Consider the following 26949-nt stretch of genomic DNA (forward strand, 5'->3'; position numbering starts at 1 on the left):
GGGGGGGGGGGGGGGGGGGCGGAGTCAATCAAAACAGGAGTAAGAGATACAGCAATAAAAATTCACTTACCTTGCCCTTGTTGAAGTAGTGGAGGATTTTACGACTCAGGTTCTCCTTACGTTGCCACTCGCTCTGACAGGGATAGTGGAGGAAATCCCTCAGGGGCCGGTCCTCCCACTGCAGCAGCTCCCAGTACAGCAGCAGGGTGAACGCTGCCTCTGTTTGCCGAGGGAGATACAGGTCAAAGATCAACAGAATAAAAGTGTATCATCGTGATGATTTGCTATCTAATACAGCTACAGATGTTAATGTCTGGCCACAGTGACAAACTGATATCATTCTGGGTGCAGTTTTTGTGAACAGATGGCGTATGACACAAAGCGCAGTCAGTGGCACAGAGCACAAGTTGCAGAGAGCATGGTGAGTATGCTTTGGTATATTGGTGGCCAGAGGTGCAAAGTGCACCTGCACAGTTGAAATCATATCAGCTGCTCTCTGTCCCAGTTTTTCTCAGTTGCTTTGGCACAATCCTTAAATTAAAATCATGATTCTGAAAACACTCAGGGTTGGAGGAGAAATACAGTGTATAATTTTACATTTCTAAATAGTTTCTAATTTGCATTTTCGTTATTTTGTGACATTTGTCTTTATTTTATAAATGTTCTGTGGTGCATTACTGTTACATATAAGGAACTTAATGTGCAAATGGGACATACCATAGAAGTTAAAATAAAAAATAATAGACTAAATAGACTATGGAATCAGGAGTTTGTAGGATATTTGACTGATTTTTGGGGGACTGTGAGTAAGTCTTAATGCAAAATAACATATAGAAATTTTAGTGACTCGCATCATGTTAAAATAGTATCTTAGACATTTGACAGTAAAAACTATAGAAACAAACATGTACACTCTCCAGCACCAGTATTGAAAGAGTTGAAGGAAAGAGTTGTGAAAACTTTGTTGTAATTGTTTTGTTTAGGTGTATTGTCACATGGATTGAATAAACTAGAGCTGAAATAATTAATTAATTAGCCAATTGAAAGAGGAAGCTACATTAGGAGAATGTGTTTCTTTTATTTGTCTTATGAGGTAATTAATTAAATATATTTGCGTTTTTTAGTGTTACCTTGGGCTTTAGAATGTGATTTATTGTGATTTTTCATTATTTTCTCACATTTTCTAGATTGAAAAAGATAATCAGCAGATTCATCCATAATGAACAGAATCATTAGTTATAAAACCAAAGACCAATGATGCTCCTTTTCTGAGTTGAATTCACATCTTTGAAGATTTAAAGAAAGTTTTTTTTTTAAGGCAGACAATGATTAACACTATAAAAACATGTGCAATCACAGCCAACTCTGCAGAACACTCAAATGTGTTTCAATTATCTTGCCAGCTGCCTGTTGTTTGTTTTACGTAAGTGATGAATAAGGTTGCATTTAATTAGTCATATTTGGCTACATTTACATGCACACAATAAAGCCTCTGCTGCCAATAATGTGAGTAAAGCAAGAACACTTAAGCCATTTACAAGATTACATAAACTGCAGCTTCCCCTGATTTCCTGTTTACATGATTGAGAGTGGCATTACTAGACCTGAATACAATTTACTGTGACCCCCCAAATTACTAATTTAGCCTTTTCTCTGAGATATAAATGTGATATAAATCCTGGAATCAAAAGAAACATATTTCTGATGTTCAGACTAAATGAAGACTGATGTCTTTATGCTAAACTGCCAGCACATAGCCATTCTGTCTATTTAGCCTGTCAAGGGTGTCTCTATACTCTAGCGTGATGTTTACCGTGCAAGCCACTGTTTTCATCATACTTTATTGTCCATTGTCGTCCTAATCTCTGGCTGAACAGGGAATCCAGCCCTGAAGCTATCACCTTTAAAGGCCTTACACACTCACATGTTTTCAGCTTCTCTCTCTAATTAGACCTCTACTCAGGTGGAAGGTGGTTGGGTGCTATGCTGGGAAGTATGGGAGGTCACTGGGCTCCATGTGCTAATAAGAATCATAAAGATTACATTTGTATTGCCCTAACAGGAGCAACAAAATTAACCAGTTAACACCCACACACTCCTGAAGGTGCAGTCAAACCGGATTTTACCAAGCAAAATCTACCTGCAACCAGCATCCACCCTTTTCTGCTTCTCTCTTTATATTATTTTGCCATACAGTTATGAAACAAGTATATAAACGATGAGTATTTCCTTAATGAGAAGTCAGGAAGCTGTGTGATTTTACATGTCAAAGTTCAATCAGACTGAACACCACCCCCGTTGTTGATATAAATGAATGGGAAGTGAAATACCACACGTAGTTAATCAGCTATAATAAGTGAAATTGCCTGTGTGGGTAGGCCAATGGGCATGCAAGGACTTTAACCAAAAGAAATAAAGCTATGATTTTGCTCTACATATCTTTTTCTTTTTTTTTTTACTGCAGCCATAATCCTTTCTCTACTGCATCGACTACCGGGGCCTCTTTTGGTAAAAATCCAATGAAAGGGCATGCAGGGCGACAGGTCAAAGGTGAGGCAAAAATCGGTTGCTTCTCAGTGCCAGCCTAAATATCACTTCACCCAGAACAAAACCTCCGCTCTAAACCATGCACCACCAAAAAAAAGCGACCAAGTATCGTTGTTACCTGTGAAGTCTTCTGCTTGGAGATGCAGGTCACACAACTTGTGGATATAACGGATGTACATGTCCTCCTTGTTGACCTCTGATTTGTAGAAGTTCTGGGGTTGAATTAAAAAGAAAATGAAGGGTTAAAATCTTATTCCATGTGTGGAAGTATTCGTGAATGTGTTTCTAAAGTCGAGACTAAAATGTCACAAATGCCTCACCATAAGGTTGACAGAACCACCAATTTTCTTGTTCTCCATCTCATCTCCTTTCATGCAGTCCCTGAACATAAAAAAAAAATCTTTTCTCATGGCTCTGCAATTTTATGACATAAACCATTAGTACTATTATGTGTAGCTCAGTCTCAGCATACCTGTAATCCAGTAATCGCTCAACAAGTCTTGTGACTGATGTGACGAATGAAATCCCTGTCTCTCTCCAGGTTTCCTGCTCTATCTTTTCCAGCAGGCTGCACAGAAAATACAGTGAGATGTTGTTACTAAGGTGAAGAGCAAAGGGAGTAAATAGATATGAATCAAAATGTCTCAGTCTAAGCAGTGAGGGCATACAACCTCACCTTGGATAAGGCCCAAACAGCTGGGTTCTGGGGTGTGACAACAGAAGTATGTTAGAAGGAAACACTATGAGAACAGCATTATTCTGAGTATCACTTCACAGGGTCACTAAACTCAGGTTTGATGCTTACAAAAGGCTGAAGAGCTCTCTGTGATTATCATCGCCTTTCCCATCTGACACCATGCTGTCCAGCTTATCCATCAGCTCTGCTTCCACCTACACACACACACGCACACACATTCAGTGGGTATGTTATGATAGAAAGAGCTGTCCGTCTTTATTTTCCGCAGCACAGCACTGAAGGCCATAAGATAATAATAATAATGCCATAATGACCTGTTTGAAGTTGCCATTTTTCCTCTGCTCCCAGTCCATCATGTCATGGAAAATTGGGATCATAATATTTCGAACCTCAGTCTGTGGCACCAGGGTGACGCCAAGGAAAGGACCCATCATTCCTGGGATGAAGTGGGGCTTGTTGTCACCTGGATTACACAGATTCACACAGATAAGAGTCACTGTTCTTGGTAATTTCATAAAAATCTAAATGCTTTCCATGGTACTGTGTTTGTGTGTAGTGTTGTGTCCTTGACGCACCTAATTTTTGCCACATTCTGAAGAGCTCATAAGCCATCATCACCCTCATATCTCCATACCTAAAAAGAAAAGAGAGGAAAGTGAAGTATAGAAAGTTAGATTGATGATTACCTGTGTTAAATAAGAATGCACACAATGAATATATAGTGGTTTCTTACTTATCAAGGACTTTTTTTCTCTTAGCCGGGCCGAGCGCCTCCAGCTGCAGACTGGGCTGGTTGATGTACAGTACGGTGAGGCTGAAAAAGGAGTTCCACACCTAACACACACCACAGACAAAAACAAAAGCAAATAAAAGCTTAGTTGAATCATTAACACAAATTTCAGAAACTGAGTTATGAAAAAACATCAGATGTTTTGTGGCTTCATGGTGTGGTGGGTTTCCTAAATGCTAGCACCCCACTGTTCAGACACACACCTTGAAATCAAAATCTGCCTCTGAGAAGTTCTTGTGCAGCGCCGGAGACAGGAACTGTGTTGTCACTACGATGATACTGCAGAAACCAAAGCAAACACACTGTCAGCTTACAAAACGAGGTAGCAGCCAAAAATAGATAAGGATATTTGCAACACAAGCGTCACCTTCAGAGCAGGATTATCTGAAGAGAGTCTGATCTAATGGTTGGCTGTATTCCCTAACTAACTCCAGGACAAAGACTGCATGACAGAAAAGAAAAAGCAGACTCACTGACTAGTTAGAAGCCTCATGACACTCCAGTCTCGAGGGAAGATAGTCAGTTTCATCAGATTGCGGAACACGCAGAAGATCTTCAACAGGAACTCCTGCCAAGGAATATATTAAGAAAGTGTATGCAGTCAAGGTATGTAGTAAGCAGGATGCAGCAAAATGCTGTAATCATGCTCAACTCACCTTCAGCTCCTCCTTGCTATGGAAGTTGTTGAGTAGATGGTGAAAGTGGATCTCTGTCATCTGTCTGAGCAGAGAGAGCAGACAGGAAACATACTCTCCCTGCAAAAAAAAGGAAATGACAGATATAGGCAGACACATTTAAAAAGGTCAGTCAACTCAAAATATTCACCTGTTTTTATTTTGCACGTCAAGTAGACACATTGAGTGGAAGCTTACTGTTATCTCAGCAGTGCACTGGGGACAGCGTTGTCCTCTGGATGTCTCCACAGAGTGAGACTTGCTCATGATGGACAGCAGAGTCTGTAGCAGCACATCCAGAAGGCTTTCCACCATCATCTCCACTTCCTCCTGAACAGAAGACTCCTAAGACACAGAGAGCAAGTAGAAGAAGCAGAGAGTCAGCAACAAAGCTACAAGCGTTCCAATATATTTTAAAAGGAAATGGGAATTTTATATTGTATTTATCAATTAATTTTTACTTTTCTGAAACCACATGGGATGTTCAGTCATATATGTGTTGCATGTATGGTACAAAGTACTGTACCATGGAGCTGGTCTTAATAATAGAAAAGATGCTGCTTAGGATCCCAGAACAGATGAGCAGCTCCCTCTGCTGGCGCAGATGTAGGTGGATGTGATGCAGAACCACCGGCAGCAGAATACTACGAGACTCTGAGGGAAGATAGAGAGAGGAAAAGAAAGGAGTGAGGATGAAACTGAAGTATGCATATTAGGCATGTATGGTTGTTTCGGTATCTTCAGGAAAAGAAAACACTTTGCATAAGCCTTCACATTGGTCTCACCAGGGAAGAAGAAGAGGCGGCTCTCTACTGTACGAGCAATGGACTGCAGTTTGACTACATCCATAGATTGGCCAATGTCCACTGTGCTTGGCATGCTTCCTAGAGTGCCCCTGACATATTCGGCTACCTCTTGAACAGTGAACATCTGTAGCAGCTCATCAAAAATATCAGGGAAACTGTTCAAGAGTGCTGCCTGGGGGTAGAAACAAACGACACAGAGAGGGAATTTTTAGTGTACATACGGTATAACATGCTTAAAAGAAAAGTATTTAATAAATACCACTTATAACAAATATTGCTCTATTCTGGGTGACACACAAAACAAAGTAATTGCACCAAGAATTTATCTCTTTCTACAACCATAATATAACCAACCAAATATCCAAATCTAAAGCAGTGACTGCATAGCAGTTACTTAGAATACATCATCCTTTTTGAACAGGCTTGGGGACCCACAGCTTATGCTGCATTGAGGAACCAACACAGGGGGGCGCTGTGACTTACGGATATGGACGACAGCCCCAGGGCATGACCACAGAAATGCATGCAGGTGATCACACCCCTAAACTGTCCAAGAGCAAGCCAAGGATGGGGCAGCAGTAAGGGCAGTAAGGGGCGAAGGATTGAAGCATCAGTCAACAGAATGCACAGAATGAAAAAGTGAAATAAGTAACAAGAATGAAATGAGAAAAACAAGTTAAGAAAACAAAAAGTATTAATCAATGAATCATGAATGCAAACTAAGACGATGAATAAAAAAGACATAATTAAAAAACATTTATAATCAAAAATAAAATAAGACATACTGTGTGTCGTCAGCGAAAATGTTTGTCATGGGGTGTGAACTGTCTGACCTGCGTGAACACCAGGTTCTCTGAGCTGCGGCTGTCCAGACTCAAGACGAAGCGGATCGACTGGAAGAGCTCTTGGATGCTTGCTCTGAACTGCTCCTCCTCCATCCCGCAGGTGGCTCTCGAGTACAGGATACGAGACTGGACGATGAACTTGAACAGGTACTCTAGAGCCTAAGGGGTTTGTTGGCAGGATGCAGACGGAGACATACAGTCAGCTAAGGTACACGTCAGTTGCCTAACAATGAATAAGCACTGAGCACTGACTGGGTTTGTGGTTGATCATCCAGAGAAAATCAATTCATAAAAGAAATTTTCAGGTCTGACAGAATATCTCTTTACATGATCTCATCGGAAAAGAAAATGTAAAGACCATGTGGAAATCACTCTGCCCGTGTCAATATCTGCAAAGATTTTTGATAACTTCCTTTCTCTAAGGGTGCCCTAGTAGCTCCCCTGTTAAAGCGTGCCCCCTATGTACTAAGACAGAGTCTTTACCGCAGTGGCCCGGGTTTGATTCCAACCTGCGGCTATTTGTTGCATGTCTTCTCCCCTCTCTCCCCCCATTTCCTGTCTCTGTCCATTAAAAGAAAAAAACATCAAAAAAACAACTTCCTGTCTCTTAGCGGGGATCCACTTACTGAGACCTTATATGGTGTCACATTACTTCTTATCAGCCTTTCTGTTTGACCACTTCCCTATGTCTTTCTCATTAATCCCAGTAGAAGGAGCTAGGATAGACCAGTAAGGAAGTGTGTGTGATACTTTACCCTCATGGCTTCCTGGATGTGGTCTTGTCGGACGACTTCAGCCGAGCGATCCATGTACCACTTCAAACATCGAATCAGCTCTCTGCAGGTTTAAAATTATGAGTCAGTATCAAGTGTAACTTTTTATGACTGTTCTAAAAATTAAGTAAATGTTTTTGTACTTGTATGCCAAAGCTCCAGCAAAGTGATTTTGGATGTAGGCGTCCATGACAGGTCTGAAGTGGTAGAAACGGCTGTCCCTGAGCAGGTTAATGATGAACACCTAAACACACAAATATATATATACTGTATAAAAATACAGATGTTATGCTTATTTCCTGAGTTTACAGGCTAAATAAATCATATAGTAAAATATAGTTGTGTCTTTAATTTTCCTACCAGTGACTGGAAAACCAGCGGTCCGTATTTATCAGTGTTGTCATCTAAAAGACAGAAGAGCGTATCCAGGACATCTCGCAAGAACTGTGAGGAGAAAAAGGAAAAACGCTCAGCACAACTATCACATTAAAGACCTTACTGTAACTAAGATAGAAACAAAGGGTAGCCCTTTCATCCAAAAACAAAGCAAGTATTAAATATTACAGTAACAAATGTTTCACTTCAATTATTTATGAATACTTAAAAGTCAGCATGCATTGCTAATATAAAATTATGTAAACAATGAAACTGTAAAAGTTGGATCTGATTAATCAATATATAAGAATAATATCACCTATAATCAATAGTAGTCATATATTAGAATAGAAGTCAACGTTTTTGCAAAATCTTTATTTGAAACTAAACATTTTCATTGCTGTTGAAGCTTAAATATTTTGTGAAGTCAAGGAAGCCCACTACACCATACAACTACACAGAAGCTAACTATATTATACTACTATATTATTCATAAATAGATTATCAATAGATAAATAAAGTGATGACAGTGACCTTGACAATCTCCTCTCCGCTAATCTGGCGTAATCGACCGAGGATGTCCAACACCCGGTCTGGATGGGCCTTCCAGTTTAGAAGAGCCAGAAGGTCCACTAAAAACAGGATACAATCAAATTGAGCTGAATTAAACCGGAAGTGAAAATATATAAAGAAGAAGCACGTAAGGCATTAGATTACCATTTTGTGTGAGTTTGGTGGAGCAGAGTATTGTGGAGACCCAGAAGGTTTCTTTGGGGCTTCTCTGGAAGGGCAGGTTGGCCGGCAGGTTGGGGCAGCTGTTGAAGTCCTCTTTACAGCAGGGCAAACTCAGGTACAGGCCCTGGTTACTGAAGGTGGCATTTTCATCACACTAGAGGAAGAATATTATATATAGAAAAATGATTTATTAAGATTTGGAGACATCTGAAAGGCTCTTCTATCTGGCAGCATACACAAATGTTATTCGTGGGTGATTCTTTCATTAAGTTCAATTGTATTTGTATAGCGCCATCTCAAGACACTTTTTATCTAATGCATGCTAACAAGCAAGTTACAGGGATATACTACAGTATATAGCTAAAAGAATGGGGTCACAGGAGGTTTCTAAGATTGATATATTGATGCTAGTTAAATAATCCGGCTTCAAATGCAGTACATTATCATTGCCATCATATCTAGAAGTGCTAAGTCAAAGGTAACTGGACTTGCAGACTGAAAGTCTTCACAGGCATATTATTAACATCCTTTTGAAGCTCCGTCGTAAATTATGTCATACTTAAGAAAGGCTGGCAATAATGTAATAAAGTCTATGGACAAAAAAAATTTAATGGTACAGTTGGCTTAGTCATTCAGGGCTGCGCAACTATCCCAGAGTAGCTACTGTACATTTTTGGTTAAGACGAGCAGACAAAATGGATGGTGTAATTTATTATGTGTTGTCAGAGCAGACCATGACCCATAGTCTGCTGCTGAGAAAATACTATAAAAATATACAGAGAGCTACCACCAGCCGACTACCAGCACAGGACGCCCCATCAACACAGAAACATCCACCACAGTTGGCCCACTTTAATGCACTCAACTTTTAAATTAAAAGCTAAAGGCACAAAGGTCAAAGTTAAACACGGTGTCTTTTGCTTCACTTTCAGTTTATATAACAATCATTACCACATTATGTGCTGGTTCTTACTGTTGATACAGAACGCCATACATCTAAAATGTGTGTTAAACTTGCACATACCTTGTACACATACAGCTCATGGCTTTCATCTGACAGTGTGGTCCCATCTTCTCTCATCAGAGGAGTGAAGGCAAAACCAAACAGTTTTTTCTCTCCTTTGTCTTTAGCTAAAAGGAAGCACATCACAATATCATGCATTATCATACTGTATCTACACAACAGAAACCCTACTTGTATAACTCATGATCCAGTCCGTCCTAATAAATTCATGTGCTGAACGATGACTGCCACTGGGCTGCATTATTGACTCACTGGAGCAGTGTCTGAACTCAAAGCGTAGGTGCGACCCCCTGAAACGATCTATGGGAATTGGCAGCTTGACCATCTCACTCCAGCGAGGGCCGTTGTTGTGGTACAGGACAAAAGAGCGATATTCACTGGTGTTGGGCTCCCCGCTGCCCAAACTAATGCAATCCTGAGAAGAAAAGAAGTATGGTAGATGAGTTTTAATGACATATACAGTTCAAATCATGTATAAACTTGAGTGTGTGAATGTATGGGAGTAAGGTTACACTCATCATGACTATATTAATGACATGGTACATAATAACTCATGTACATATGTGTCATACTTTGAGTGTGTCCCCGTCGGCATAGAGTACATAGAGCGTGACTTCGATGTTCTTCTGGACGCTCTTGCCACCCCTCTCAAACTCCCCCCGCTCCAGGGTCAGATATAGGTCATTGCGTGTGTCACCTAGGACAATTACACAAGAGAAACCTTAATTAAAGGGGAAATCCACCGATTTTACATACGAAAGTCTTTTTAGAAGTCTTGGGGACTACTACTGCATAAGAAAGTTGTATAAAACTTTTTGCGGCTCCTGCCAACTGATCAGTTGGGGACAACAAGTTTGGGGGAAAAAAATTGGGGTTTGGAATAATACGTCCAACATTATAAGAACTGGATACTGGAATCGCACTTTCACATAACTGGAGAAATGTTGCGTTGCAATACCAGAAGTGACCACAGGTGAGTGGTGCCCCGTATCCAGGTCTCCTAATACATCCATGGTGTGGAAAAAGAAGTGAGGTAACCTCCTCCTCATCATCTCTGCTTGAAGCCAGCAATTTGAGGCCGAAGAATAATGTGTAAAATAAGGCAATATCTGGTTCTGCTGCATTCATTTAGATTTTTCTGTTTTTTTTCCTATAACAATGTTATAGAATTTCAGTGCTAAATTGGCAGAGCTCCCCTTTGAGCTTGACACACTGGCTAGGACATCATGAGCAAAATCATTACAGCACCCTAGAGCACAGTCTCAGCCTCTATAGCTGGAGGTTCAATGTTACCCACAACAACAGGACAAAGACATGTCACAAATTCCCAGACTGATAACAAACATGTCTCCTGCCTAGGCGATGTTAATAAGTTATAATGCTACACGTCAGCCCCTGCTTCCACAGACAAACTGCGAGTGGTCAACATGAATTAAAATGCCATGTGGACTAAGATATGCACCACATGTCATTGTTCTTGTCAATGAGAAATGACCCCGCTGAGTTGTAATACACTGTAGCTCATGACTGCCTCAGCACCTTTTGTGAGGTCAGTGTTTAATGGAATAAATATCAGTGGCAACAGTGCAGGGAGATATTGCAGTTATTTATAAAATCAGATTATAGTTATTTATATCAAGTCATTTCCTTGGGGACAGATGAGTCACAAGGGTTGATATTGGAAGGTATTTCATGCTAGCTGGAGAGGAGAGGAGAGGATCATACATTCTTAGTAGACACAAAGCAGAGCAATGTTATCTGATGAAATATACGGAAATAAACACACACCTCTCGCTTTCCCTTTCTCTTTAAGTTATCTTTGAAGACCTCTTCTCTTCATAATTTTCTCAGCACCTGACCTAAATGTCGATCTCACACAAATAGGGAGTGAATACCAAGGAAGTGGAAGAAGTACTCAGATAAGTAAGAGTAAAAATACAACAATTAAAGAATACTCAATTACAAGTAAAAAGTACTACCAGCTAAAATTGCTCTTGTAACTGATATATTGTTATTACAGGATCAGATTCTTAATATCGATGCATCAATGTGGAAGTGGCATTTTGCTGTTGTAGCTGGTTGGCATGTACTTTATATACATTTAAGTAGTTTAGTGTACCCATACTAGGGGTCGAGCCCCATCAAAGGGTCACAAAAAACATCTAGGGGGTAATGAGATGATTAATGGGGTAGGAAAGAAAAACAAGAAAGTTCTTCTACACTAGTGATTATTTTTAAATATAGATAATTTAATAATAATAATAATAATTTGAGGGGGGGTATTGTATTGTGCACTAGTATTGTACAAATTCTGCAAAAATATTGTATTTTATAAGCCTTTTCAATGTTTTTAATGTAAAATCCTAATCTGAGTAACTATCACTGATAAATGTGTGTAGGGTGTAGTACTTTTTACCACTGCAAACATTTCCTCTTCACCACAGGCCACTCTGCTCTCTCCTGCATCTTTCTAATGCTTTAAACCCCATCCTCGCTTTTGCTACATCCTTCTTGTCCTATCCCTCACCTCCTCCATCTGCATCCTCTGTACCCTGATCTGTGACCTTCTTCTCTTTTCATTCCTCCAAGCCATCTGGCCTCTGGTGTCCACCTCCTCCCTGAACCTCTGTCCCCATTACTGCCTACTGCTCTTTGCCTCCTTACCTGGCAGGATGACATCTGGGAAACCCAGTTTGCGTGTGAGTGCCAGGGCTCTGTTGAACACAGCCTGGTTCTCCCGCCTGATCTGCTCCAGCTCACCCCGCAGCAGCTGCAGGGAAATGATGAGGCCTGGGGGCAGGGGAGGGGTTGGGCATATGTGTGTGTGTAAATGGGGGGGAAAGGGCAAATGAAGAGGTGTGGGGTTGTGGGAGGAAAGTGGAATTGAAGGGAAAGAAAGCGAAGGGACAAAGAAGAAGGGAGATGAGAGAAGGGAGGGACAGAGGGATATTTAAAGGACATTAGTCAGAATGTGGGGGAGGAGAAGACAGACAGAAGAGTGGATGGAGAGACGTGATCAGAGCCAGGGAGAACAGAGGGAGGGAGGAGAAATGGTGTTGTGGAATTACGCAAAGAAGCACAAAAAATATGGGTACTGCACAAATCTAGTGACAGATTTTTGTGGGGCATGAGTCATATATCAAACTGTGAGATGCTCACAAAAAGAGAAATAGTGAATGAGGAGAGTTCACGCTTACGATGAAGCCATTTTAGAAACTTCCACACAGTAAGACTGTAATACCAAGTGGGAGATACGCTGTACAATCTTCTGTAATGGCAAATGTCAGGGTATACTAGTGTACTTTGCTTAACTTCAATTTTAAAACCATTCATAGATTAAATAACTTTGTCTGTTTTTAAGGACATGTTGGGAAAAAATTGTATTCGCTTTTAAAGCAGATAATAATCTGTTAGTCTGTCAACAATCAATTAATAGTAATTTTTAAGCAAAGACAAAATTATAAAATTCAGTTTCCAGCCTCTCAATGAATAGCTGGCTAATTTTCAAAGTCTTTTATGATGTAAAACTGAATATCTTTGGGTTTTGACAGTCTGTCAGTGAACTAGGGCTCTGGCAACTATTTTCTGACATTATAAATACTCGGCAGCTTTATTTGCTTTCTTGCCGAGAGTTATATAAGAATATTGATGCCACTCGTTTATTTGTCCTTTAAATCTGAAGCTCAGTCAGAGGTCAGTTAGCTTAGCTTACAATTTCTCTCTCTTGGCCAGAAGCAGAGGTCACAGCTCCTGGCCAAGAAATAGTATAATATAACACCCATAAAACCACAGAGTTTCTTTTTTCAGCTGTTTTTGTTTGGAAATAAGAGATACAACATCTCATCTCTCTCCAAATCTGGGCAAAATACAACCAAAACTGTCTGTATGTTAGATACTAAAACATAATTTCATATATTAACATATTAACTCTTGAGCCAATATATATCTCTCAGCAGTCACATGACCTGTTGGCAATTGTTCTTAAGCAAGACCGAATCTCCTACCTGCTTACTCACTGTGAGCTGCTTTGGATAAAAACATTAGCAACAAATGTTGACTGCCTTAAATTCTAACCAAAAAAGAAAACAAGGTGTGAATCTAACCCCGGGGAGACCAAACAGGTAACAGATCTGTAGAGACAACATATTTACCATAGTTGGTGCTGGGAGCTGAGTACTTGGTGTTGGACTTGCGGATGATGTTCTCGTGTATCTGGTACCACTCGTTCTCATTGTTACATCTGGAGAGAAACACAGGACTGTTAACATCGCACCCATTAGTGGGTCCAGATGGAGGAATCAGGACTGTGCGCATGGGGACTACATGAACAGCATGTGTCCCAGAGACGATTTCCTCCTGGAGAAAAGGTAGCAGCAGGGGAAGGTGCTATCAAGCAGCACATTAGCCCAAATGCACAGCTCACTAAGCAAACCTGACAGCCAGCTCTCTACCAGCCTTTTTCATTACTGTGGGCCCGAAGGCCCCTGGGATGGCATGGGGAAATGCACAGACTGGAGCATTATAGGAGCCGACAGTTTGGAGGCAGCTCAGCACTGAATCACTGCTTGCTTTTTAAAGGGAAGAGCTCTTTGCCTCAGCAGAGAAATCCAATAAAAAGACAGCTTTCTATTCTAGAAATCTTTATTTCACACTGAGATGTATAGTTATCCTGAAATTACTACACACGAAAAATATCATGGCAAAGTGTATGAATGACCTCTGACCCAGAGCGGGCGCTGTGAGAGACAGAGGACACATTCTAGCTGTTGACTTGACAAGAAAAAATGCTGAGCTTGGTGTTATTTTTCTTTGTCCTCTAACTTTGCTCAATTATATAAGTGTCATCTCTCTCGGTCTCTTCCCTTCTCCTTCTCTGTGTCTCCTCTTCTCCTCCTTTGCTTGCTTGGCTGATGTTCAGGAGTGGCTCTCTGTGGCAAAGCCTAACAGAAGCAGCCAGATTCACAACACGCCAAGTGCCCTATCGCAGGCCCGGGGTGAGCAGCTATTGATTTTCCAGAGGACACTTCATTATCATTCTGGTCAAAACACACCAGGCATCAACACTGAAGCACTAGGTTGTCATGCAAGACATTTGTAGAACATTCACACGTTCTCACCTCATTGCATATACTTTATTTCCAAAAGTACAGAAGCCTAGTTGCAATTACACTGAAAATGAAAACCACTTTTATGATAATATTCTGTTTCACACTTTAAAATGCCAGAGGAATTATCTTTTGTGCTACTGAATTTATAATCGAGAAGAGGAAAAAAGCGCTTCACATGTACACTCACGTATAAACTTTGAGCACAAAGTCCTTCTCCTCTTTGAGGTCTGTGATGGTATGGAAAACATCACTCATGGCAAGAACAGCGCAGCCATAAGGTCGTCTGTACTGCACATGAGGTGGGCCTTTCTTTGAGTCGTTCAGCAGCATGCGACCTGGAACCAAAAAAAAGAGAGGGACACGCTAAGAAGAAACACAGATAAATCAAAAAATTCTGTTATTAAACATGAAATGCTATACTTTATTTACCAGTTCTTATGACATGTGCAACAATGTAAAGGTCTCTCTTCAAGTCTTTACTGCTCAGGTCCTGAAGAGAAATGGGATGAAATATGTTAGCGGAATCCTATGAGAGTTAAATTACACAATATTTATGTCTAAAAGGGAAAATATTGTTACCGTGAAGAGAGCACACAGGCGATCAACTTTCTCCGGATTCTTTGGTCCTCCATTTTTGTTCAGTTTCACCATGAACTTCTCACTGCAAAAAAAGCCAGTTCACAGTTTCAGAGTGTTTGTCAACCACAGAATGCCTCAGTCAATCTGTTAGACAGAGATAGTGTGTGGACGTGTAAGTGTGTGTGTGTGTGTGTGTGTGTGTTGGCTCTTGCATGCATACAGTATTCATTGTAGGATTATTCGGGGCTGTAATGTGTGCACCTCTGCGTACCTGATCTGTTTGGCCTCGCGAGTGTCGTACAGAAAAAAGAAGACGTCTGCATCCTCGCTGATGCTGTTGTAAGTAAAGCTCTTCAGATTGATGAAGAGGTGGTGCGACACAGGGACACGGCAACCGTCACCATGGCGCTGTCTCGTGCTGTCACCCTGGGAACGAAGGAGAAAATGACCGCTAACAAGACAGGTCCTTAATACAAGCCAGGCAAAGTACCTGCCACTCTGTATATGGACATGCTCATTTAACAAATCAATAAAGGGTGCTGTAAGAGGTGACTAATTCATTAATATATGTATATACAGTAGACTCAAAGACATACAGGTGGCCATCTAAATAAAGAAATCATGAATGAATGATGGGAAACTGCAGCTCTGGTGGGTGTGTATTTGTTAAAAGGGGCTGCATTTGTCTGTTAAATATGAAGCCAAGCCCAGAAGCTGGTTAGCTTAGCTTATCACAAAGACTGAAAACTAAAAAAATAAATATATGTATAAATTGCATGTTGTGGTTTTACAGGAGGCTAATTTGTAAGCTTCAGAGGTACTTGTAGGCATACCTTCAAACAGAACCAGACTAGCTGTTCCCCCTGTTTTCAGTCTTTGTGCTAAGCTAAGCTTGCTGGCTGCTAGTGATAGCTTCATATTTAATGGACAGATATGAGAGCAGTGATGTCAATTTTCTCATCTAACTAAAGCGTTTTTCTCAAAATGTCCAACTGTTCCTTTAAGGCCTTCTTTGCTAAAAAGTTGAGCCTTTATGGGAGATCTACTAGGGTCTAGATGAAAAAATAAGCCAGAAATTAAATATTAAAAATACTGCATCTCCTGTCAGAATGTCAGAATGTCAGAATGTAATGTCTTCAAACTGGTGTTTCCACACATATGAAATTGAGTGGACACAACTATCTAAAGTGCCCTACAGTACCATTTTTGAATACAGCTTGGGACATATGTGGGCCCAGTGGGAGTCGACCCACTCTGGCAGTGTTGGTGTGAAGTTCTTATCGAGCATGGCGGTGACACCTTGTAATTTAAATTTTATATAAAGGGCTTTTAACCCTACAAGTGCTTATTCTCAGTGCAACTAGAGACATTCCTGGATCACCAGAATTACAGGCAACCAATAGAGAAGAGTCTAAGGGTGAAAGCCCCAGTGTCACAGCCAGAGCGCCCTCATGTTGTTGTGTTAGGAAAAGAAACATAAAATGAGAGCTGAAAGGTTCTGGTGGTTTTGTAAACGAACAGCTTTGCAAAGACTATACCTGGTTTGTGCTTTGCTGACCACAGTGTCTGCTGGATACATGCTAAAAAAGAGCGAAGTTCAAAGGAAAAATGTCAGATCAGTCAGTCCATTCTTTACTCTTCCCACACAGCATTGAACTTATTTACCTTATAGCAGCTTCAGACACACACTACCTGAGCAATGCCTCAGTCGATGCTTCAAATCTGACAAAAATCTCACCTACGTACGTTACCGAGTGGCTATACTACTGCTCCTGCAGCGCTAATAGAAGCCCACATGAGGCAAAACGTGAGCGTGTGGGAGAGGAGAGGACAAAGCCAGCATCGCCCACACACACCTCTCTGCTCAGCAGCCTAAAAGAACTCCTCTACTCCCCTACCTGAAGAGGTGCCAAGGCCTTGTGCCCTGCCAAAAACAAGCTCACTTTCATCGACAGAGTCAGGAGGATTTTTGGCAAGGAAGAGCTACGCTGTTGTTTCTGGACAGAGCATTTAGTGCACAAACATTCTGCTTGCAAAGCTGAGAAACATGGCAATGGGATAATGGGAGGCTGCGGGGCAGTTGGAGAGTGTTTTGATCAGCATATGGAGCTTCAACTACTGACCAGAAAGGATCTCCCTCCTAGATAACAGTCTCCAGCGCTAGATTTCATAACATCTGTGCTGTAATCGCATATTTCTAAAATTGAATTTGCTTCCAAGTCTCCTCTCTCTCCCTGTGTTTAGGTTTGAAAGTCCCATACCACTAAAATACATTTGAGGCATTATTTATTTATGGAAATATGTCTCCAGTCTAGTCTCGTTGGTGGTTTAAAGCCACCAAGGCTGAAACATGTAATTTATTTTTAAGTATACAAATGAAATATTTATTTGGGTGTATTTTCCCATAGCCTCACCTGGGCCTGTCACTATGCATTGTGTCTGTGCTGCTTGCTAGCAATCATGCTTGTGAGAGTCACGTGCATGCAAAGAAAGGGACACACTCAGTATGGCGGTAAGATAAGCATAAAGAACAGGTCACATGAGGCAGCTCCAACAGCTGAATCGTGCTCTCTCTTGTGAGTCACCTTCTTATGGATGATTTGATAATCGGTATATTCACACATCCCTACACATCCAACAACACATTCTTATATGCAAATCCAAGCTGTGCAATGGGGGAAAAAAGGCACATGGCGAGTAAAAAAAGCTCATAGTGTGTAAAGACAGCATTATTTAAGTCACTGAAACAGATACATACATAGATAAATTAAATGCTATCAACATATACTTTAAATACAATACATTTATTGTATTTAGTAAATCATAGAGTGCATTTGTACAGCATGCACTGGTTCAAGAATAATCCCACTCTACATACCAGTTTGTATAGCTCTGATATGCTGATCTGATCGGGATCCACCATTTCAAACTCTTTTCTGGGAACAAGGTCTAAGCCAAGGTGCCTGGTGAAAGAGGGATTAGGGATGTATGACAAAGAAGACAAAAGACAGCAGTGAAGAACTTAAAATATATTCTTGGTGTTCTTTTTCACTTGGAGTAAATAAGAATTGTCCAAACATGTCTTATTCAACTGCTGTACTTACCTATAATAACAGTATTTCTGTTACATACTACTTTATCATTTATATAGCTACATTTCAGAGGAAGATATTGGGTTTTTTATTCCACTAACTATGTTTATCTGACATCTTCATTCATCCGATTTCTGGTAAATAATTAGACGAGAAGACTGATACCGGTCTCATGTCTGTATGGCAAATATGAAGCTACAGATGGTTAGCTTAGCTTGGCAAAAAAGTGTAAACAGCTAGCCTTCTGTTTGGAGGTAACAAAATCTACACCTATAAAGCTCACTAATTCACACATTGTATCTTGTTTGTTAAATCTGCACAAAAACCGTAAGTGTAAAAACAACAGTTTGCTGTTTTACTGGGGGCGGCTATGTGCCAGACTATCTCTTGGCTAAGCACAGTAATTTCCTGGAGTCTACGCTGGTTGCCTGGTAACTGCTCAGGGCTAAGAAATAGTGGTAGTTAATGGTGGCGTATTTTCCCAAAATGTCGAACTTTTGCTTTAAGATTTTACAAACAAAACACAGGATTGCTTACAAATAACATGACTTGTTATAGGTTTAGTAACCATCTAACGATATTTAAAGTTGTTAAATGTAGCTCCACCTCAACCAGCTACAACATTAAAACGCTGCTTATGATTTAATGATCATTTCAATAATCAATGATGATCTAATATATTTACTTTTCACAATTTTTATTAAGAGTGTTAATTAACTCCAGTGCATTATGTTATTCCAACATCTCTGTAAGACATTTTTGGCATATTTGGAAACATTGGGATCTTGTAGTAAGTCAACCAGTACTTAAGTACTCAACGTGAGTTTGTATTAAGGAGAAACCCACCAAAGAGTCTATGTTATTAAAGAGGTTAAGTACAGTACTGAAGTTTATTGCTGTACACCTCTGGTTCATGCTGTAACCCTTCACTTAAAAACAACTGGGCAGCCTCCAATCGTGGAGTACTATCAGTGCTGCTGGGATCTTTTGACCATGAAATTAAATCACTACAGTTCTCAGGTCAGTGTGCACTTCAGAGCACTGATCTTAACACGCATGGGGAACAAAGTACAGTGTATTTCAGGCTTCACTTCCAAGTGTATTTTACATTAACACATACTATTTAGGCATGACAAACACTAACGTTTAATGTCAATCCAGTGATGTAGTTAAAAGTGAATATCTGTGTACTTTCATGTGCTATTGTGCAATGAATCTTATATTAAACTGACAGATGGCCCCTCCACATAAAGCTCTTCCTTAGCCGAGCTGGAGCCCTCACATCTTTATCTGTGTTATGGATGCCTGTCACAGCTCAGTTGGATGGAGTTTGAAACTGGCAACAGTAAGACTATGGCTTTACAGTTCCTCCAGGGGGCTGTGCATTGACTTTAAGCCGCTTGAGATTCACTCATCTGCTAAATGACCATGAAATTACATCATAGAGGAAGCTATTACGCACCCACTCATCCAGTGTTGTAGAACTTTCCAGTACCAAAGAAATATGGCACTCTTTGGTAGCCAACACTTGAAAACAAATGTTTGTTGTCAAGCATGCCCACTCTCTCGATACAGTGCACTCAGTAGAAGAGTAACTCACTCATTGCCCCAGTCAAGCCGCACGGTGATATGCCGCTTGATCTCACGAGTCTGGTCCTGGGCGAGGTGACCCTGGATCAGCTGCCGACGCAGGTCGATGAGCTCATTCATCACATGACGCAACTTATGGAAAAGATCCACCTTGTGTTTCTATTGAAGCAGCCAAAATAGACTTAGTTAGGATATGTGATCTTCTACAAGATCTTCAAATACACAAACAACATGTAGGTGGTTCTCTGATATCAGAATCTGGTATTTTATTTTACATTAAGTTAAAGCAGTGGTTTTTAAACTGGGGTCAAGGGACCAACAGGGGTCCTAGAGTGGGTTGTAGGGGGCCCCCAGCAAAAAGAGGAATAGAAAATCCTCTCAAATTGGGGCATCCACAGTCCAATGGGCATCTACTGTGTGAGTCCTTGACATGAAAAAGTTTGGGATTGCCTGAGTTAAACTATGATCAAGACAAAAATCACCTGCTAACAACACTCTAACCTCTTATGTGTTGCTACTGAGATTTAAAGCCCATTAGTTTTATTAATGAAACAAAAAAGTCTGCTTTGCCCTCCTCACAGTAATGAATTTCATCACCATTTCTCGTAGATCAAGGACAACACTTTTAAATTGGGCGTTTTCTGCTCTCCCTAATGGTATGACAAGTCCACATTACCACCCAGGTTTGTTTACATAAATGCAAAGATTAAGCAGCGCCACAATGCACATGTAAATTTAATGAGGATAAACACTGTATGTTATCAAAAGCTGGAAGCTGCTGAAAAACAAAGATCTTTGTCAGGCTTGATGAGCCCTTTCACACATCTATTCTGTGGAGCTAATTACATACATTATAAGAGATACACAGTTATACATAGGCCATTGCTCCCTGAAGTAATACCATGAATTGTAATTGGCAACAATAAGGTGAAATGTATCAACATCTAGCCAATGATACATCCTATTATTATGGATGCAACTGTGGCAACATGGGCCATATCACACAGGGGGTGAGCACCAAAACGAGCACTGTTAAATCAGCGCTTCACATTAGTTGAGCTTCAGAGGAAGTTACATCACCACACCAATGCCTCGGGCTCCTTAGTTGCTCAGAGCATGAGCAGTCCTCAGTGAGAGGTTATGTAAAACTCGCTGCCAGCTCTGCAACGTATCCACTCAGCTCCAAACTAAAAACCCTACCAACCACTTCTGCCTGCCCCCTCGACATGTAGCAGGATTAAGGATGCTTTACGTTTCCAGTAATCACTTTTGCCCGGCAAGTAAAGGCTGACTGAAGGTGGTGAGCAGTGCTGGATCTTAAGATGATGCAGAAACTACGAGAGGCAGGCCAAGATCAATAAATGGCTGAATGACACAGCATGTAATTGCATACGACAGGTCTGTAGGACATTATATATGTCCAACCAACACTTCTGTTTCTACATAGATAGTATATGCAAATGTAGGGTGGTATATCTAAAGGAGCTGTCACTGTATGTTTGGGCTGCATCTCAGGCTATTCACTCCTCTTGCTGGCGGACCTAGTTATACCAGGTGTTGAATTAGAAGCAGGGAAGAAAAACATACTGGAAAAGCTTATTCCATCAAACCCCCTTAGGAGGATGCAAATAAAACAACGATGAATGCAATATCTTTTTGCAAAAGCTGTTTTTCTCCCAACTCCCTTGGAAATGTTCGTTATGTTAGATCCAATCTCACATTTATTGCTCAGTGTTTTGTTTTGATATGAGCGAGATGTACTGTAATATAGTGTTACTGACCACATAGAGCTGCTTCCACAAGACACCCCATTCCTGCAGTGTGGAGGTGGTCTCTGTGATAATAGGGTCCTCAAGGGGCACCACCGTCTCACACAGCCTAAAGGAGAAAACATGTACATGAATGTGAGGGCACACAAGAACACACACACACACACAAATATCAGCGTTGAGCAGGGATGCACTACTTTGTAATGCAGTTACTGTGTTGTACAAATGGTTGTAGATATTGCAATTCAGTCTTTAAAACGATTGAAAGAACAGTACTTGACCTTTTTAATGAAATAGTAGGGTAAACAGGTATTACCAATGATACTAATTATGGTTCTATTCCATTCAGGTCAGGGTCAGTGCATGTTGGCTCACTGGAAAGGCTCTGCTTCACTAAATGGAACAGAACCTTAATTAGTGTCATTGGTAACACCTGTGTTTACCCTACTATTTCATCTAAAAATGGCCTCTATTAACCCTTGATAGATTTGTGCTAGTGTTCTTCAGTCTTTAGAGAAGATGAGAGAAATGCACCAAGTGCTTGATCAGTTTTGGATGCATTTTTTTTCAGGTACAGGTCAACAGAGGAAGTCAAAATTTCTGACACAGGTCATCAGAAACTGTGACGTTTCTGTGCCTGGAAGTTAACATCTAAATATTGTCAGGGACTTATTAGATGCACATAAAAGACTGAATAACATGAATAGCAACAACCACTTGTACAAAGCAACATCCATAAAACAGAGCCCAATGTGGAACACTTCGCAGTGGTCACAGAATGTGACGTAACACCGGTAGTTGGCTACATGCTAGCTTGGTGCAGGGGCTGAAGGTGTGGGGACGTGGTTAGCCACCACCAAAAAAGGAAAATTGCATGTCCCAGTAAGTCCAAAGTTGACTTATTGATACAGTATGTTGTGTCTTCTTCACTGGATTGCTAATGTTACCCTCTGGTAACACTACATTCAGAAAAAACCTGGTTTTGTTCACAGTTGGAGGCTGAGAGACAGGTCCTCATCCAGTCCCCGGGGCTTAAGCTAGTTGTTAAAGGTCATTAAATACTTCCAAATCATTGGCTGCCTAAACCACATCTTGTTTTCTGTTTCTACATATGTTAAAGCATGAGCTTGTAGGATTTAGCGGCTTTGCAGATTACAACTCCCTCGCTCCCTAGCACAAAGAGAAATTACAGTGGCCACATAACGGGCAAAAAACGCAGATGGTTTGTCGGTTCTGGGCTACTGTAGAAGCATGGTGGTTCAATGCTATTACATAAGATGGCAGCCTCCAAAAAAGGTGACCCGCAGTGTCCGTAGATATAAACGGCTCCTTCCTAGGTAACAAAACATGACGTTTTTTATTTTATTTTAGTGTATTGTACACTAATGAAAACATAGTTATGCATATTATATTCCCTTTCTGCCAGCAGATTGTCCTAAATGATACACACCAGACCTTTAAATACAGAAAATGTAACGTGGGTGTGGAGGCTTTGGAGTTGTTTAAAAGACAACTTTGATTAAGCTGGGCTGAGTAACAAAAGTAAAGTAACAAGCAATGTGACTTACTTTTGCTCTAAAGTAATTACATTTTTTAAATAAATAATAATAATAATGTATTGAGTCAATGATTAAATTTTCATGTAACTTGCCCAACACTGAGAAACATACATGTATGTCACTGCTTCAAACTAGCTGTTAAAGATGTAACAGTTATGAAATGAACAGGTAATATCATGAAAAGTATAGAGATTTTCTCTGGCTGCAGTTAGGAGCGGTGGAGGAAGAGGGTGAAGCACTCCAGTAAAAAACACAACACGCATCCTTCCTGTGTGACCATTCATTGAGAAACATTAAACCAAAGGTTGGATCTGACAGTTTGCACTTTGCTCGCTAAGCTCTGGCCTATGCTCTTTAATAGTGTATTACAGCTTTTGCAACAAGGGAAGCATCTTCATCCATTACACAGTGAGTCAGGGTGATTGTTGCTGGGATGCTTTGGGAGAACTACAGACATGCAGTAGGTCTGTCACCTCATTAACTCCATGAGACAGCGAAGCAGATTTCCCAAAGTGCAACTCCTGGAGCGAGGAAGAATAATAATGTAAATTTCCACGTCTGCACTTTTAATTGTTAGAGTGCAAACGAGAGTCCCCTCGCTATGTGGTAGCTCAACTGTAGGGTGATGATATAACAGCAAATTCCCATTTCACAGTGAACCGCAGATCCCAGCCTGCAGATTTAAAATCCATGAGTTCGGGCTGATAAAGAGCTCTGCTGCCTGTTGTCTTTGCCTTTATTCTGGCCTCTACAGCCATGACCGGCTATTGTGACGGGAACTGAAGATGACCGCTGTGTGTACGTATGTGTAGAGAGTTTTCGCATGCATGTCAGCAGCTGTCTGATGGTAATTGTCTCGAAAAATGGATCATCAGAAATCGTCATGCTCTGATCAGTTGATGAACCTGTATCACACTCCCTGTGTAATGAGTGAAGGAGCACCTCTGACCAGTAAAGAATTGTTTGTTTAACATCATTGCTCATATAATCCTCCAATATGTCTCAATAAGTCTGGTAGCGATGGATCTGTAGAAAGAAACCACAGCTGATGTTATATACAACAGGTCTTCAGTATTTTGAGCTGCAATCCCCTCCTACATAAAATGCTATGTGCTGCAATAAATTTAACTGGCTTTTTTTTCACTATATGTGCCTACTTCATAAGAAACACATTTACAGTCAATGACGCAGATGATGTAAGATTTCCTATAATGTACAAGGTGTTCCTTCCCTCTAATCTTAGCGCAGCTGTTGTGTTTGACTGACACTGATTGTAGGGGTGGGCGATATAGATAAAATCTTCTGTCACGCTGTTTATACATTTATATTGTGATATTTAAGTATATCGTGATATATTAGGTGGTAAAAAAGGTAGTACAAAAGGAAGTCTTTGTAGGCTATAATTGACAGCAAAAACTGTTTTTGGCAGAATGAAATCCCTGAGAAGTGAATATATTTTGCCACACTGATGTAAATCCTGTAACTCTAATCTAAAGGTCCAGTGTGTTACATTTAAGAGGATCTATTAGCAGAAATGGAATATAATATTCATAGGTATGTTTTTATCAGTGTATAATCACCTGACAATAGGAATCATTATGTTTTTGTTATCTTAAAATGGGCCATTTATGAGTCCACCATGTTGAACCGCCATATTTCTAGAGTAGCCCAGATTGGACAAATCAAACACTGGATCTAAACAGGGCATTCCGTGTGCTTTGTGAGTTTTGTGGCCACCATAGTTTCTCTTGCATGCTTGGAAGGAGAGGGTGAGGCGAGTTGGTTGCAATCTGTATCTGAATTTCAGCCTGTATGGACATTTCCATTACAGTGGATGTGGACACTGGAGATACAGAATATCTGGCTATGCATAGACAATTATTTTCTAACATTTTTTGTTATTGTTTTGTTTTTTTATTGTATGTTGGTGGATGAACTGGGTTGGGATTGGGTTAAATACTTGTTAAAAATAAAATAAAATAAAAAAGTTGGATCCCTTATTATGATGCTGCACAAGCTCAAATAAAAACACTTTATCATACAACTTACCCTCTGTTGGTTACTGTGGATTTCTTCAAGTGGACATAGCTGACTGGGAAAATACCCTGTGGACAGAGGAAGGAACATGTTGATGTTACAGAGTGTGACAGGATTAAGTTCTTAATTCTCCTGCAACACGAAACCAAAATGTACAGTAGTGTGTTATGCCTGTATTATTAGGAAGAATAACTGTGTTGAGTGCTACAAGTGTAAAAAAAAAAGATTTTACAATTCTGCTGGCGACACGTTTATTTTAAAGGAAATGCAAGATCACACTTCCTTTATATGTATTTTGAAAATTTCTGCTTTGCTATGTGCTAACATTTTCTGCCATGCAAAAAAAAAAAAAGATGTGAAGCCCCTACTGTTTGCGCACAGCACAGAAACGAGAGGCAGAGCAACGTGCATAAGCCCTATTGTGGCTTGGTCTAACAGGGGAAGTGCATGAGAGACTGAGTGGTGCCAACTGCCACCCTTGCAGTTCATCTTTCTTATTCTAATCTGCCAGATGTGGAGAATTGGCCACAGTGAGCACAACTAATTCTCTCAGCACAGAGAGAGTATGGGGGCGAATGAATGTGGGCAGCGGAGTACATAACAAAATGGAGGGGTGTTAGTAAGAACTGTAAATAGCTGATGAGAGTAGAGAAGGACAGCATGTAGCCACTAACACCTACATTTACCAGGACTGGACAGCTTTTGTGCTTTCTTTAAAACATCCCAGCAGCATCACGTAACATTTCAGTTTAAAGCAGAGGGGACACACGAAAAAGCAAATATTACCTGCTGCTCACCTTTCTAATAGGATATCTGGAATATGTGTTTCTGATGATACTGTTTGCGTTGTGGATACGCAAACTTTACATACATGTTTTCTAACTTTGTATAATGACTATCCAGCTCTGCTACAGGTTATCAAAGATGGAGTCCCTCATAAAGATCCTTTACTGAACAATCAATCATATGGGAAGCAGATGTGTCAGTCATATATCATAACCACTTACTGCAGTGCAGAGTATTGATCTCTGTCAGCAGTGATAGTGTTGTATTGTACAGCACCTATGGTCTCTCTTTACAGAGCATTGTGCAGAGGATTTATCATAATGATGCTGCATAAACAGACTGAGAACTGAGAGGTTTGAATTCAATCACTCTATCCTGTTTTTTCACGTTAACTTCCTTTCTGCTTCGATCAAAGATATAACACCACAACAAGTGTATGCTGCATCCATCCTGCAGAACTCCCTGCAGAAAACCAGTTCTTTGGTATTGTTGATTATAACATTTTTAAAATAGCTTGTTTTGGTAAAATAACTTTCAGATTACTAATTGCACCATCTGCTGGCTGAAAAGAAAACAAAACTGTGGATTTTCCAAAGAATTCTGCACAAGAGAGGAATAATACAGCATGAACTCAGAGTGGTGGGTCCAGGATGTTCTGATAATCAGTGAAGTATACATAATACAATTTAAAAGACATTATAGGGCTGGCATGTGCCTCACACCAGTGTGCATTATACACATGTGATGCACTTACAATGCATCTCTTTTATTATATTTTATTTTTATCTTTTCCACATTATGTGCTGAAGACAGAACAAGTTGGTTAAAACAGTGTCGTTATGAAAGCACCTTTGGAAATACAGGTCAGGAGATTTCTATTTTTGTCAAATCAAAGCTCTATTCAATAAGTTAATCATTCATTAGAGTCTTTGTTGTCTAGACAAAGTTATTTCTGGGGTGCACATCTCTCACATCACATTATCATTCACAAAAATGCACGGGTCTTTGATAAAAACTTCATGTCGAGACTACTTTGTATTAAAAGGCAACCAATTTTACAGATGTTTTGGTGACTTTATTATTTGTTTGATTAATAATAAATGTAACATTTAGGAGGCTCGACTGGAAGAAACTGAATATAATATTCACATGTATGTTTTCAT

At 40.3% G+C, this 26949-nt stretch overlaps 1 protein-coding gene across 1 annotated transcript in view; it reads right to left on the reverse strand.

Annotated features, from left to right (window-relative positions):
• Positions 1 to 26949, reverse strand: part of LOC118323864 (dedicator of cytokinesis protein 3-like) — a 45499-nt gene that overhangs the window by 11781 nt on the left and 6769 nt on the right. The window contains exons 4-38 of the mRNA XM_035655920.1: positions 25013 to 25068; positions 21417 to 21513; positions 19646 to 19794; positions 17832 to 17916; positions 16492 to 16533; positions 15225 to 15379; positions 14954 to 15035; positions 14804 to 14864; positions 14562 to 14709; positions 13418 to 13506; positions 11931 to 12056; positions 9839 to 9963; positions 9519 to 9681; positions 9267 to 9373; positions 8225 to 8396; positions 8042 to 8139; positions 7493 to 7576; positions 7276 to 7376; positions 7115 to 7196; positions 6348 to 6518; positions 5494 to 5686; positions 5235 to 5362; positions 4907 to 5053; positions 4691 to 4789; positions 4508 to 4602; positions 4238 to 4313; positions 3978 to 4078; positions 3820 to 3878; positions 3559 to 3707; positions 3353 to 3438; positions 3224 to 3250; positions 3020 to 3115; positions 2868 to 2928; positions 2666 to 2759; positions 71 to 219 (exon numbers count right to left, since the gene is read on the reverse strand). Coding sequence (XP_035511813.1) covers positions 71 to 219; positions 2666 to 2759; positions 2868 to 2928; positions 3020 to 3115; positions 3224 to 3250; positions 3353 to 3438; positions 3559 to 3707; positions 3820 to 3878; positions 3978 to 4078; positions 4238 to 4313; positions 4508 to 4602; positions 4691 to 4789; positions 4907 to 5053; positions 5235 to 5362; positions 5494 to 5686; positions 6348 to 6518; positions 7115 to 7196; positions 7276 to 7376; positions 7493 to 7576; positions 8042 to 8139; positions 8225 to 8396; positions 9267 to 9373; positions 9519 to 9681; positions 9839 to 9963; positions 11931 to 12056; positions 13418 to 13506; positions 14562 to 14709; positions 14804 to 14864; positions 14954 to 15035; positions 15225 to 15379; positions 16492 to 16533; positions 17832 to 17916; positions 19646 to 19794; positions 21417 to 21513; positions 25013 to 25068 — 3753 coding nt within the window. The remainder of the gene's footprint in view (positions 1 to 70; positions 220 to 2665; positions 2760 to 2867; positions 2929 to 3019; positions 3116 to 3223; positions 3251 to 3352; positions 3439 to 3558; positions 3708 to 3819; positions 3879 to 3977; positions 4079 to 4237; positions 4314 to 4507; positions 4603 to 4690; positions 4790 to 4906; positions 5054 to 5234; positions 5363 to 5493; positions 5687 to 6347; positions 6519 to 7114; positions 7197 to 7275; positions 7377 to 7492; positions 7577 to 8041; positions 8140 to 8224; positions 8397 to 9266; positions 9374 to 9518; positions 9682 to 9838; positions 9964 to 11930; positions 12057 to 13417; positions 13507 to 14561; positions 14710 to 14803; positions 14865 to 14953; positions 15036 to 15224; positions 15380 to 16491; positions 16534 to 17831; positions 17917 to 19645; positions 19795 to 21416; positions 21514 to 25012; positions 25069 to 26949) is intronic.

Source organism: Morone saxatilis, unplaced genomic scaffold, assembly GCF_004916995.1.
Source record: "Morone saxatilis isolate NCDOM2014 unplaced genomic scaffold, NCSU_SB_2.0 Contig15, whole genome shotgun sequence".
In the NCBI taxonomy this organism is placed as follows: domain Eukaryota; kingdom Metazoa; phylum Chordata; class Actinopteri; family Moronidae; genus Morone; species Morone saxatilis.